Source organism: Bombina bombina, chromosome 6 (genome assembly GCF_027579735.1).
Source record: "Bombina bombina isolate aBomBom1 chromosome 6, aBomBom1.pri, whole genome shotgun sequence".
In the NCBI taxonomy this organism is placed as follows: domain Eukaryota; kingdom Metazoa; phylum Chordata; class Amphibia; order Anura; family Bombinatoridae; genus Bombina; species Bombina bombina.
The window spans coordinates 377112696-377125065 of record NC_069504.1 but is presented as its reverse complement, the minus strand read 5'-3'; the positions used below and the strand labels follow the sequence as shown (position 1 = coordinate 377125065).

Below are 12370 nucleotides of genomic sequence, written 5' to 3'. Positions count from 1 at the left end.
TTGTTAAGGATTATGTCCTGTTGTCTCCCTTTCTGCAGTTCCGGCAGTAAGCCACACCAGGAAGGTTGTTTTCCAAGATGCCGTACATGTGGTGCCTTTTCCGCCTATTCTATATTTAATACTTTCAGTACATCATACAAGTTTCTGTAATTTTTAACAAAAAATGATAACTCATAAACTGTCTGGAACATATGCAAAATATAAAACTAAACGACAACATACCATGCAATAGAAATATAATTTTGCCATCAGTGTTTGAGCAGTATATAACGGCATTTACTAATAGTTCACTCATAAATTAATTTATCAGCCCCCCATGTCTGTTTGCCCATAACAAATATTATTAGGAGAGAGTAGTGGTGCTTCTCGAGGGAACTTATCGGGCTGAGTCATTTGGTTTGTAGGGTTTCTATTTATTTTCATTTTCTGTGGGTCCGTGGTTACTTTGGGCTCTGTTATGCCATATTGTTCATCCGAGACTATAGGCTTTACTTAAGGTGCCTCCTGATTGATATCCAGTGTGCTGCGTTTGTGCCGCAGTCTTAGTGGCGTGTCGCTAGTTTCTGTCCAGGGGGATCCCCCGAACCTCCGCACAGATCCATTTTGCGGCAAGGTCTTGTCCGCTTGAGAGTTTCAACGCTGTGTTCCGACAGGGGCCATGAGGTCTCTTGAGATGCTTTTCCCAGATGATGTTTCGCAGTGAGGCCAGTCTGTCTGTCAATCAAGGTTGTTAAATCCAATCGTGATCACTTCATGTGATGTAGCTTTTGACACCGGGAAATGGAATGGGCAGCCGACACAAACCTCTGCTGCGTTTCTGTTCTTGGAACTATGCTCTCAGCCATCTTGGCGTCCTCCTGTATGTCACTGTCATATTCCATTTCAACAAATGTTTGTATCATAATGTTTGCGCACATCTTGTGCGATAGCCAGTCGTATGGAGCTCTTTCCATCAGGGAATACATAAGCCGCTCAAATTTTGTATGTTGTATATTGAGGATAGATGGTCATGTATCCTTGTTGTTTGTGGCAGCCATTTTTAGTGAAGACTTTCTTTACCAGGTTTTTTGTGCAGTATACTTCTTTGCTAAATAAAATTTTGTCACTTTAGTTCTAAGTATAAAAAGATTATACTTATATCGGTACAGAGGTGATGACTCGTCCAATGTAGAGGGAGATCGCGCTGCCTACGTTTGAGCTGCCGCTCTAGGCCTTCCTTGCCCGATGCCAAGCTCAAACTTCACAAATACAGTGCAATCTTCCAGAATTAAAAGTACTGCTATGCTGTATAGTCGTATAGATAAGTGATTATGTTGTTGCTCTGTAGGATCCCTCTTTTAATCAGTGGATTTTGAGTGTTCAGTAGGAGCTCAGGAAAAGTGTGACTATGCAAGATCGTTGTTCGGACATGCCCCAAGAAAATGATACATTTTTTAAGTAAAAAAATCTCTAATGTTAGAAATGGAAGTGCAGAACACTGTTATATTCCACACAGCCATTGGCTGCACACTCTAGTGACCTATTTATAAAAGTCCCTAATTGGCCACAGCAGAGAAAGTAACCTTAATTACAACATGGCAGCTCCCATTTCATAGACACTAAAACTTCACACTTATTTTGCCAATATTTATCTGTTGAATAAAGGTCAGTAATTACGAAGTCATGGTCAGACCAGGAGCATGGGGAAATATTTGTTTGCTTAACAAGATCTAGAGTTTCTGCCGAGCAGAAGATGTAATCTAGCCTGGAGTACATTTTATGTGGGTGAGAAATGTGTGTGTAATCACTGTCTCTAGGGTGCAAAGGCCTCCAGATGTCATAATAGTTAAATTGGGATATGATGTTTCTGAATTTAAGGGCAAGTTGTTCGGCATGGGGATTATGTTTATTTGGGTTTCTAGTTTCCTATCCAATTTGGAGTCCCAGACCATATTAAAGTCACCCACAAGAATAACTCTACCATGTTTGACTCGGTCTACCACAGATAATATTCGCTGTAGGCACTTGGGTTGGTGAGTGTTAGGGAGGTAGATTGATACTAGGGTATAGTTAACGTGATTTAGTTTACAGACCAATATCAGGAATCTAGCTTGGGGGTCTTTTATGACCCGAATTTGTTCGTAGGCAATTCTCGTGTGTATTAATATGGCCATACCTCTGGCCTTTTTGGAAAATAGGGCTATTCTAGTGTTGTGTAGTCTTTGGAGAGTATCCGATGGGGGTTGTCCAGTGTGTTTCTTGCAAGAAAACCACATCAGGGTTATGAAATTTGAGTGATCTCAGTAATAAGCTGCATTTGTGTGGCGAGTTTAAACCTCTTAGATTGTGTGTTAACAATTTTAGGGTAGGCATGGACTTTGCAAGATGTACGTTACTTGTGCGGATAGGTGGTCGGGTTTTGCAGATAGGAGCCAGAGGAGAGGAAAGATCAGAGGAAGGGGGAATTGGAGTTAGGTTGGGTAAGGTGCGTGGGTAAGGGGTAGTCAGAATCGGTGGAAATAGTCCACCACAGTGTAACCCTGACGTTGGCTTCTGTTGAGAGATACCTAGAATTGAGCATCACTCTTTGGAGGTTGAACTAGAAGGAATCGGGTTCAGATGAGTCCCTGAGGTTGAGATGTTTTGGAGCGTTTCACCCTTTGCTCTTTAATGGACCACTCAGGGGCTAAGGCCCGCAGTTTTGGTTGTGTAGTTGGTTGCGAGGAAGGCAGACCAGTCTGTAAACCCCAAGACGTAAGGAGAGCTAGGCCTTGGTGGAGGGTAGAGGCAACATGGGTCTGATTGTCTTTTGTGATGATAAGGTTTGTAGGGTATCCCCATCTGTACTTGATATTTGCTTTGCGAAGGAGAGAGGTAACTGGCTGGTAGGTTTTGTTGTGCTGCAGGGTATGCATGGATAGATCCGGGAAGCAGTTAGATGTCCCTGAATTTCTCAGAGAGGAGTGTTTTTTTAAATGCAGCCTGCATCAACCTATCTTTGTAGATGAAACTATAGAACCAGACTATTACGTCTCTTTGCTTGTCTAGGGGCACTGCTCTTGACCTTAACGCTCTATGAGCTATTTACATGGTATTAACGAGGCCCTCTGGTGTACCCACTAGCTCTACATAGAGCTCACGAAGGAAGACTTGCAGGTCTGCTGTTGTAACGATCTCTGGGATGCCCCTGAAACGTATGTTGTTCCTAGGGGCTCTGTCTTCAACATCTGCCAGTTTTAATTCCAGTTGTGTTAGTTGGGCAGCTAAGCTTTCCGTGTATGAGAGTAAGCTGCTTTGATCAACCGCCATATCATCTTGCTTGCTTTCGAGGGCGTCTACCCTCTCACCAATTTCAGAGATGTCCTTTTTTAGTTCAGCTGAGTTGCATTGAATCACCTGGGTGATGGAGCACGTCTGAAAGGCCAATATCTTCTATAAAGTAGATTTTGTGATAAAGTGTTGAGAAGAAACAGATGAGTGTACACTTGACTCCTCATCAAGTGATTCTGGATCAATCAGTTGTCCATTGGTATCCATAGCCAGTTCTTTAATAGGTTGGGTAAAGGGATCATAGACTGTTTTCTTGGCAGCTGTCGAGGTTTTCGTTGGGGTTTTCGTGTGTCTCCTTGAAGTATGAAGCATTATTGATTAATCTAAGTCCAATTCTTTAGTTGCACCTATTATATAGGATAAATGTGGTTCGCCAATGAAAAGAAAAATAAATGGGTTAACTGTCTAGTGAATTTCTATCCCATACAATACAGTAGCGGAGCAGGGCCAGGTAGCATCCCACCAGATCTTCTAGACCATAATGGTTTTCAGATTCAGGCCAGTTATAAGTAAGTAAGCAACTGGTCCTACTATTTAATTTCTTCTCAAGTGTAGGAACTGGAGGGGTACTCTCTTAGGGATATGTGGGGTAGAGTAAATAGGGATGTTAATTTAGTCACTAAGTTTCCAAGAAGGTGTAAAGAGGGGAAATGGGATTTATGGACGCCTGTGTCTTCAGTAAATCTGAGGTTACAGTGGAGGGAATGGGTCTATAGAATCTCCTGAGCTCTGGAGGGACGCCACTGAGGATTTAAACAGTTACAAAACTGTTACAATAAAATTTAGTGCAGGTAATAATTCCAAGTGATATGAGTGAGTACCCAAGGGAGTACTCTTACGATAGCAGTACAGACTCTGTTATCCGCTCTCACTTCAGGGAATGGGGATACGGCCTAATGGAAGGGAAAAGGGAATTTGGAGGTTACCCGTCCAGACAAGCTGGATGGGAAAGCAGGAAGTGAGGGGAATACCAGTGTATAAAAACAATCCTTTAGCAGGTGTATAGAGAGAATTCAGTGATAGCAAATAATTACAGACAACAGCAATATGGCAACAAAATATGACAATATTTCAGTCGTTTATTCCCTTCTCACCTCAGGAAATGGGGGTACGACCTAGTGGAAGGGGAAAAGGAGATAGGGAGGTGACCTGTCATGGGTGACTTAACAGGAAAGGAGGAGGTGAGGGGGCTACCAACTAACAAAGCAGGCCCTGCTGTAGGGAGAAAATGCAGTTAGAGAGGTACTTTTACAGTTGTGATTTGGGCACTAATATCCACTCCTACCTCAGGGAAAGGGGGATACAACCAAATGAAAGGGAAAAAGGGCGGTGGAAGTGACCTGCCCAGACTGGCTAGACAGGAAAGGGGAAGGTGAGAGGGTTACCTGCATACAAAGACAACCTTCTGGTAAATATACAAAGGGACAATAGTTGACACACAACAACAATACAGTATGAGAATATAACAATGCTTTAAATATCTGCACCCCCTCTCACCTCAGAAAGTGGGGGTACGACCTGGTGGAAGGGAAAAGGGGTTAGGGAGGTGACCTGCTCAGACTAGCTGAACAGGAAAGGGGGAGGTGAGGGGGTTACCAATTTACACAATCGGTCTTTTAACCAATAGGAACCAGAAGCTTAATTTACCTTTTTGGGCTCAGGCTGCTACTGAGTTTATAGCCTATAGTGTACTGTACAGTCTCTTAAGTGGAATGCAAAAGTCCCAGGTAGCTGCAGTAGTCTTCTGTCACTAAGATCGCTGCTATAAATAGAGGTTCTCCTAGCTAGAGAGGCTTGAGGTAATGCAGCTCAGTGACAGGTTTTTAGTGAGGCGCAGTAGCCAAATTTGTACTCAGTGAGTGCCCAGCTGTCAATGGAGTGTGCTTGTGTAGGGCACTGTGGGTTCCCAAAGTAGTAATAGGGCCTGTTGAAGTGTGTTAGTGCGACCGGCTTCTAAGTAGGTAGGCCCAGGCTGTGTGCTGATGTGGTGCGGCCGTTCTGTAGCTGGCATAATTGTAGGGGCCAGATGGAGTACCGGTTTTGTAGAGCCGGGATCTAGCACTGTTGGGTAGAGTAGGTTTAGTGCAGGAACTGGACTCACCAGCGCTGCAGGCGCGTTTTCAGCTCCCAGGGCAAACGGAGCAAAGATGGCATTTTTTCGCGCCCTTAGGAGACGGCCTTCGGTCTTCACCACTTTCGCTGGTCTGGTTGTGGCTCAGCAAGCTCTTTTTTATTTCTCCGGAGCAGTCGCCACACGCTGGGAGCAAGTTCTCGGCGGGGCTCAAGTAAGGAGGAGAGAGAGAAAGGCGATGCAGCGTTTCACGCTGTGAGGTCCGATGGTGTGAGAGGAAGGAGTCCGTCAGGCACTAGGCCTCTTCAGTAGCCCACTTCGCCAATTAGCGGTTTCTGCCCACAGCTTTGGAGCGAAGCCCCGACCCTCCGAAGCTGTGGATAGGGGACAGCAGACAGCAAGAGTTACAGTCTGAATCTCCAAGGAGTCTGGAAGGCCAGAATGGAGCGTCTCAGGTTCTGTGGTCTGCCTTGTTTTCGTCTGCCTCTCACGGTCGGATCTATTGGGTTAGTCCAGTTGCTCTTTTCCAAGTTTGGAAGATACAGCTTTACTGTGATAGAAATTTACACTAGGGCTGTAGTTTAATGTAGAAAAAAGGGAATATCTCCTATATTTATCTCAATAAATGCTCGGAGCTCCTGTTAAGTGTGACTGCACTGTTCAGCGGTTAGCTCCGCCCCCTCATTTTGTAAATATTAAAACAACTAATAAAAACTAAAAAAAAAAACATATACATGTTATTCTCTGACTAATCTTTTCTTTAAATGCATCATTATATCTAACAGTTATTTAGTGTTTAATGTCCCTTTAAAGATGGGTACGTTGCAGCGAAAGGGAGAAATTTTTTTATTAAAAAGTGTAATGCTTGTATGAAGAGATGCATTGATGAGAAGTAAAGATTTGATATTTTGTGTTGTACTATTATATTCATTTTAATGTATCTGGTGCACAGGTAAGTCTACAAAAATTGTTCTCATTGCTAAAAATAAAAAAATAAATAAGGACTGTGTTCTATGGGTAGTTCACGTTTTCTGCATTGAACACAAAACAATTTTCATGCAAACACTTTTTTGATGATTAAAAAAATGCTATTTAAATACAAGGTCTCATAAAAGTGTCTCACCTAACGGTAAATGTGTTTGGTAAATTATGAAATAATCAGATTTTTTTACATTTTTTTTTAGGTTACGTAACGAAAAAATGAAGTTTCAGTTAGACTTGACTGTCCAGTTCCTTCTTAAACAAGGCCAGGTTGAAGTGCAGGACACAAATTTAATGCCTGATTTTGCAGATGCTTTATTACTGCACAGAAATGTAATTGAAGACTTAAATAGCACAATACGGGTAAATATAATACTGATTGCAGTAACTATGTTTACAGATAAAACAAGTAATATAAATGTAGACAATGTTTCTAAAATACTTTGCATGATGATATTACTGTTTCCAGTACAATCAACAATTTGTAGCAGTAAAAATGTCCTCATATGATACAATGCATATAATCATATATAAACATGTTATATTTTATATGTAACTATTATATTTAATTATGTATTAACTAAATATGTTTTCACTGAGCATCTGCTTTCTAAATATATTATTATTTTTATAGTCAACATGCATGTGTGTATTTGTATAAACATATTAACTGAAATATACAATTATATTTGTTTTTGTGCACAGGAAACAGACTGTCATATATTTGCTAATTGAATATTTTTCTCATTTTATACAAAGAGCACATTAAATAATATTTAACAAAAGAAATGGTGAACCCAAAAAAGCTGCGCTTCTCTACTTGAATCAGTTGATAAATATATAAAAGTTTCTAAATTCACTAGATGGAAAATACACTATTTAGAACAAACCCATATATTATAATATGGTATATCATATTATGATATATATATTCATTATATATATATATATATATATATATATATATATATATATATATATATATTTCTCCTGTTAAGTGTAGTCAGTCCACGGGTCATCCATTACTTATGGAATATATCTCTTCCTAACAGGAAACTGCAAGAGAATTACCCAGTAGAGCTGCTATATAGCTCCTCCCCTCACATATCATACTCAGTCATTCTCTTGCAGCCTAACTAAAAAGGAAGCTGTGAGAGATCTGTGGTGTTTTTTAACTTAGTTTATTTCTACAATCAAAAGTTTGTTATTTTTAAATGGCACCGGAGTGTGCTGTTTATTCTCAGGCAGCATTAGAAGAAGAATCTGCCTGGGTTTTTTTCTATGGTCTTAGCAGACGTAACTAAGATCCACTGGCTGTTTCTCATCTGAGGAGTGAGGTAACTTCAGAGAAGGGGAATAGCATGCAGGGCTCCCCTGCAACAAATGAGGTATGTGCAGTAATTTATTTTCTGAGGAATGGAATTGACTGAGAAAATACTGCTGATACCATTGTAAAGTAAGTTCAGCCTTAAATGCAGTGATAGCGACTGGTATCAGGCTGATGTGTGTGTGTGTGTGTACACTGAATGTATTTTTCTAAGGAATGGAATTGACTCTGAAAATACTGTTAATACTGAAATAATGTATGAGCCTTAACTGCAGTAAAAACGGCTGGTAGCAGGCTTATTAATAATAATACATAACTTTCAAATGTATGTTTAAAACGTTTACTGGCTTGTTAATCGTTTTTGTGAGGTACTTGGTGATAAAACTTATTAGGGCATGATTTTTACCACATGGCCATCTTTGTTTTCTGCATAGAAACAGTTTCTGAGCTTCCCCACTGTTGTAATATGAGTGGGAGGGGCCTATTTTAGCGCTTTTTTGCGCAGTAAAAATTCAGTCACAATCTGTCTACTTCATCCTCCATGATCCAGATCGTCTCTAGAGAGCTCAGGGGTCTTCAAAATCCATTTTGAGGGAGGTAATCAGGCACAGCAGTCCTGTGACAGTGTATTTGACTGTGAGAAAAACGTTAATTATATAATTGTTATCCGTTTTTGGGTACTAAGGGGTTAATCATCCATTTGCTGGTGGGTGCAATCCTTTGCTAACTTAATACATTTACTGTGAAAATTTGGTTGCTATAACTATTTTGGTCATTGTTATTTCAACTGTGTCAGTTTTTCTGTGCTTCTTAAAGGCACAGTAACGTTTTTTATATTGCTTGTAAATTAATTTTGAAAAGTATTTCCAAGTTTGCTAGTCTCATTGCTAGTTTGTTTAAACATGTCTGACTCAGATGAATCTCTTTGTTCACTATGTTTAAAGGCCAATGTGGAGCCCAATAGAAATTTGTGTACTAATTGCATTGATGCTACTTTAAATAAAAGTCAATCTTTACATGTAAAGAAATTATCACCAGACGACGAGGGGGAAGTTATGCCGACTAACTCTCCTCACGTGTCAGTACCTTCGCCTCCCGCTCAGGAGGTGCGTGATTTTGTGGCGCCAAGTACATCAGGGAGGCCCTTACAAATCACTTTGCAAGACATGGCTACTGTTATGACAGAAGTATTATCTAAGTTGCCAGAATTAAGAGGCAAGCGCGATAGCTCTGGGTTAAGGATAGAGCGCGCGGATGAGATGAGAGCCATGTCAGATACTGCGTCACAGTTTGCAGAACGTGAGGACGGAGAGCTTCATTCTGTGGGTGACGGATCTGATCCAGGGAGACTGGATTCAGAGATTTCCAATTTTAAATTTAAGCTAGAGAACCTCCGCACATTGCTAGGGGAGGTATTAGCGGCTCTGAATGATTGTAACATGGTTGCAATTCCAGAGAAATTATGTAGGTTGGATAGATACTATGCGGTACCGGTGTGTACTGACGTATTTCCTATACCAAAAAGGCTTACAGAGATTATTAGCAAGGAGTGGGATAGACCAGGTGTGCCTTTTACCCCTCCTCCCATATTTAGGAAAATGTTTCCTATTGACGCCACCACACAAGACTTATGGCAGACGGTCCCTAAGGTGGAGGGAGCAGTTTCTACTTTAGCTAAGCGTACCACTATCCCGGTGGAGGATAGTTGTGCCTTTTCAGATCCAATGGATAAAAAATTAGAGGGTTACCTTAAGAAAATGTTTGTTCAACAAGGTTTTATTTTACAGCCCCTCGCATGCATTGCGCCTGTCACTGCTGCAGCAGCATTCTGGTTTGAGTCTCTGGAAGAGGCCATTCGCTCAGCTCCATTGGATGAAATAATCAACAAGCTTAAGACACTTAAGCTAGCTAACACATTTGTTTCTGATGCCGTTGTGCATTTAACCAAACTTACGGCTAAGAACTCCGGATTCGCCATCCAAGCGCGCAGAGCGCTATGGCTTAAATCCTGGTCAGCTGACGTGACTTCTAAATCTAAATTGCTTAATATTCCTTTCAAAGGGCAGACCTTATTCAGGCCCGGCTTGAAAGAAATTATTGCTGACATTACGGGAGGTAAGGGCCATGCTCTACCTCAGGACAGGGCCAAATCAAAGGCCAAACAGTCTAATTTTCGTGCCTTTCGTAACTTCAAGGCAGGAGCAGCATCAACTTCCTCCGCTCCAAAACAGGAAGGAGCTGTTGCTCGTTACAGACAGGGCTGGAAAGTTAACCAGTCCTGGAACAGGGGCAAGCAGGCCAAGAAACCTGCTGCTGCCCCCAAAACAGCATGAAGAGAGGGCCCCCTATCCGGAAACGGATCTAGTGGGGGCAGACTTTCTCTCTTCGCCCAGGCTTGGGCAAGAGATGTCCAGGATCCCTGGGCGTTGGAGATCATATCTCAGGGATATCTCCTGGACTTCAAAACTTCTCCTCCACGGGGGAGATTTCATCTTTCAAGGTTATCAGCAAACCAAATAAAGAAAGAGGCGTTTCTACGCTGTGTACAAGACCTCTTACTAATGGGGGTAATCCACCCAGTTCCGCGGACGGAACACGGGCAGGGATTCTATTCAAACCTATTTGTGGTTCCCAAGAAAGAGGGAACCTTCAGGCCAATCTTGGACTTAAAAATCCTAAACAAATTTCTAAGAGTTCCATCATTCAAAATGGAAACTATTCGAACCATCCTTCCCATGATCCAAGAGGGATCACATACCGATTCACAAGGACCATTACCGGTATCTGAGATTTGCCTTCCTAGACAGGCATTACCAGTTTGTAGCTCTTCCCTTCGGATTAGCTACGGCTCCAAGAATCTTTACAAAAATTCTAGGATCACTTCTGGCGGTACTAAGACCGCGAGGCATAGCGGTGACTCCGTACCTAGACGACATTCTGATACAAGCGTCAAGTTTTCAAACTGCCAAGTCTCATACAGAGATAGTTCTGGCATTTCTGAGGTCGCATGGGTGGAAGGTGAACGTGGAAAAGAGTTCTCTATTACCACTTACAAGAGTTCCCTTTCTAGGTTTTTATAGATTCTGTAGAGATGAAAATTTACCTGACAGAGGCCAGGTTATTAAAACTTCTAAATGCTTGCCGTGTCCTTCACTCCATTCCACACCCGTCAGTAGCTCAGTGCATGGAAGTAATCGGCTTAATGGTAGCGGCAATGGACATAGTACCATTTGCGCGCCTGCATCTCAGACCGCTGCAATTGTGCATGCTAAGTCAGTGGAACGGGGATTACTCAGATTTGTCCCCCCTACTAAATCTGGATCAAGAGACCAGAGATTCTCTTCTATGGTGGCTTTCTCGGCCACATCTGTCCAAGGGGATGACCTTTCGCAGGCCAGATTGGACGATTGTAACAACAGACGCCAGCCTTCTAGGCTGGGGAGCAGTCTGGAATTCCCTGAAAGCTCAGGGATTATGGACTCAGGAGGAGAAACTCCTCCCAATAAATATTCTGGAGTTAAGAGCAATATTCAATGCTCTCCTAGCTTGGCCTCAGTTAGCAACTCTGAGGTTCATCAGATTTCAGTCGGACAACATCACGACTGTGGCTTACATCAACCATCAAGGGGGAACCAGAAGTTCCCTAGCGATGTTGGAAGTCTCAAAGATAATTCGCTGGGCAGAGTCTCACTCTTGCCACCTGTCAGCGATCTACATCCCAGGCGTGGAGAACTGGGAGGCGGATTTTCTAAGTCGCCAGACTTTTCATCCGGGGGAGTGGGAGCTTCATCCGGAGGTCTTTGCTCAACTGATTCGTTGTTGGGGCAAACCAGATCTGGATCTCATGGCGTCTCGTCAGAACGCCAAGCTTCCTTGTTACGGATCCAGGTCCAGGGACCCGGGAGCGGTGCTGATAGATGCTCTGACAGCCCGTTGGGTCTTCAACATGGCTTATGTGTTTCCACCATTCCCGATGCTTCCTCGTTTGATTGCCAAGATCAAACAGGAGAGAGCTTCGGTGATTCTGATAGCGCCTGCGTGGCCATGCAGGACCTGGTATGCAGACCTAGTGGACATGTCGTCCTGTCCACCGTGGTCTCTGCCTCTGAGACAGGACCTTCTAATTCAGGGTCCTTTCAAACATCCAAATCTAATTTCTCTGAGGCTGACTGCATGGAGATTGAACGCTTGATTCTATCAAAGCGTGGCTTCTCGGAGTCGGTTATTGATACCTTAATACAGGCTAGGTAGCCTGTTACCAGAAAAATTTACCATAAGATATGGCGTAAATATTTACATTGGTGCGAATCCAAGAGTTACTCATGGAGTAAGGTTAGGATTCCTAGGATATTGTCCTTTCTACAAGAGGGTTTAGAAAAGGGCTTATCTACTAGTTCGTTAAAGGGACAGATTTCTGCTCTGTCTATTCTTCTACACAAACGTCTGGCTGAAGTTCCAGACGTTCAGGCTTTCTGTCAGGCTTTAACTAGGATTAAGCCTGTGTTTAAGTCTGTTGCTCCGCCGTGGAGCTTAAACTTAGTTCTTAATGTTCTTCAAGGCGTTCCATTTGAACCCCTTCATTCCATTGATATCAAGCTGTTATCTTGGAAAGTTCTGTTTTTGATGGCTATTTCCTCGGCTCGAAGAGTCTCTGAGTTATCTGCCTTACATTGTGATTCTCC

General features: G+C 42.4%; 1 protein-coding gene across 1 annotated transcript in view; it reads left to right on the top strand.

The window, feature by feature from the left end:
- The window catches only part of CFAP43 (cilia and flagella associated protein 43), a 491704-nt gene that overhangs the window by 367195 nt on the left and 112139 nt on the right, over positions 1–12370 (top strand). Inside the window, exon 34 of the mRNA XM_053717078.1 lies at positions 6565–6724. Coding sequence (XP_053573053.1) covers positions 6565–6724 — 160 coding nt within the window. The remainder of the gene's footprint in view (positions 1–6564; positions 6725–12370) is intronic.